Here is a 2,421-nt window from a genome sequence, read left to right on the forward strand (position 1 = left end):
AACAGATCTGTGTTGGAAGAAGTGCAGCCAGAGTGCTCCTTGGAGGCCAGGATGGCCAAATTCCTTTCCCATACTTTGGACATATTGTCAGGATGGACCAGTCACTGGAGAAGGATATCATGTTTGGTAAGGTGGAGGGTCAGAGAAAAAGAGATGGGTTGGCAAAGTGGCAGCATCAATGGGCTCAAGTGTGGCAACAATTGTGAGGTTGGCCCAGGATCATTGAGCAGTGTTTCCTTCTATTGTGCATAGGGTCACTATGAGTCGGTACTGACTCTATGGCATCTAACAACAACAACAATAGCGGATGTTTCTTAAAACTTTTTACCTGGCACATGACTTCAAATGTGTTTGAAACAGAAAACCTTCTAACCCTCAAAAACCCTGCAAATTTACTCCTCCCCTCAACAAAACCAGAGGGAATGGAAGCAAACACTGTTGGATGATGATGCACCGAGGGGATTGTAATTGCAATGAAATGATGAGTGTAAAACCGCTGTTCTCCTCTGTAAACTATCACTCAATATACAATAAAAAACCTTTAAAAAAGAAACCTGAGCATTAGTCTAATACAACAACTTTTTATGGTTCCCTTATCAACCTGTCAAAAGGTCAGTCTTTGCCCAAGGAGAAAGTTCAGAAGGGTTAGGAGGAAAGGAGGAGGATCAGAAACAAAAAACATGGAGGAAATTGGTTAAGCGATGTTACATTGTAGAGACTGTACAAGGAACAGAATATGTATGAGCTGTTGAATGGAACACTGATCTTCTCTGTAAACCTTCACGCAATTCAGAATAAAAAATTTAAGAAAATAGTAAAACAAAAACAAAAACACAACCCTGTAAATTTACATATATTAAAAATAGGATTAATCTTTCTTAGCAATAAATAATAAGCATCCAGAAAGAACTAATCTATTACCTTTCCTTACTCTACCATTACCTTAAAAAAAAACAAAAAACCCAAACCCCACCTGTATTTTTATAAAAGTTACTCATAAAAGTGGGGTAAAAGAGTACTATGAATCTAATAAATGCAGACAGTGGTAAGAAGTCAGTGGAAGAAAAAAGAAAGAATTATTTTGTTTGCTTTGTTTTAATTCAGGCCTCAGGGGAACTTTACAAAATGTTGACTATGTGGTACCTATTATTAACCATATAAAAATAGCTGTGTTAATTAAATATTTGGTAGTGAACATGTTTTTGTAGTAATTTAGAAAAACCTTTAACAAAGGCATCCCTTTGAATAACCCACTTCTCACAGCATAAAACAACCTAGATATGTGTGGAGTGGAGTATCTGTGGAGCCATCCACAGGGCTCACTTCAACAGATAACGTAATATTTTGTCTAATAGCATTCATAGTACAAATACATGTTGATTGTTTATAATATTGAAAAAAATTTACCAAGTCTTAAGACATTTTGAATTTCTAAATTGTGTTATGATTACTTTATTAAACTATGGAAAGTAATGTTAAAATTTCAGCTTTACTAAAGTTCTTTAAAAAATTGAGAGTAGAACACTGGAAAAATGTAAATTTAGGTGAGGGCTCCTTTGTAACTGCTAACTCAGTCTCTGAAATCTGAGAAAAAGATAGTTTCATTCTGCAAAATGCTAAAGCTATGTAGAGATTTTTTGTTGCTGTTTTTTGGTTTGTTAGCTCTTTTGCTTTCACTGGATATTATCTTTCCAGTCTGATCTTATGATTTAATAATGACTTGTTTTCTTATCATAACTGCTCCTTTAGGTATTGGATCAGGTGTCAATTTCCAGTTGAGCAACCAACATAAATTCAATATCCTGATATTATACTCAACTACTAGGTAAGGCTACCTACTTGCTGGTCTCATTGAGACACGAGGTAAAGAACATTTTAGGGGAATGGAACCTGTTTAGGATTTGCCTATGTTTGCATCTTTTCTTACAGAAAAGAAAGAGATAGAGCAAGAGAAGAGCATACAAGTGCAGTAAATAAGATGTTCAGTCTACAGAATGAAGGGAATGAACAACAAGGCAGCCGATACAGTGTGATTCCACAAATTCAGAAGGTGTGTGAAGTTGTAGATGGGTTCATCTATGTTGCAAATGCCGAAGCTCATAAAAGTAAGCATTCTCTTATTTTCTTTTAAAAACACTATTATGTCTTTGTTTAAAAAGCAAATACGAAAATATGATTTTAGTATTTTAGTTTTAGTCTTTATTGTGCCTTCTTAAAAATATGATAGTTAATTTTATCAATGTGTTTCTCTGATGATTATGGTTAATAATAATTTTCCAACCCTGATGTACATTAGGATGCCCTGAGGAGCTAATGAAAAATACAGCTGACTGATTCTTACCTTGGCGGTGATTCATGCACTTGGGTTGTAGCCAGGAAATTCTGGTTTATATCAAAGTTTGTTACTATAACTATATAGAC

General features: G+C 34.9%; 1 protein-coding gene across 1 annotated transcript in view; it reads left to right on the forward strand.

Annotated features, from left to right (window-relative positions):
* Positions 1–2,421, forward strand: part of FBXO4 (F-box protein 4) — a 17,402-nt gene that overhangs the window by 9,014 nt on the left and 5,967 nt on the right. The window contains exons 4-5 of the mRNA XM_006877357.1: positions 1,750–1,825; positions 1,930–2,105. Coding sequence (XP_006877419.1) covers positions 1,750–1,825; positions 1,930–2,105 — 252 coding nt within the window. The remainder of the gene's footprint in view (positions 1–1,749; positions 1,826–1,929; positions 2,106–2,421) is intronic.

Source organism: Chrysochloris asiatica, unplaced genomic scaffold (assembly GCF_000296735.1).
Source record: "Chrysochloris asiatica unplaced genomic scaffold, ChrAsi1.0 scaffold00487, whole genome shotgun sequence".
Lineage (NCBI taxonomy): Eukaryota > Metazoa > Chordata > Mammalia > Afrosoricida > Chrysochloridae > Chrysochloris > Chrysochloris asiatica.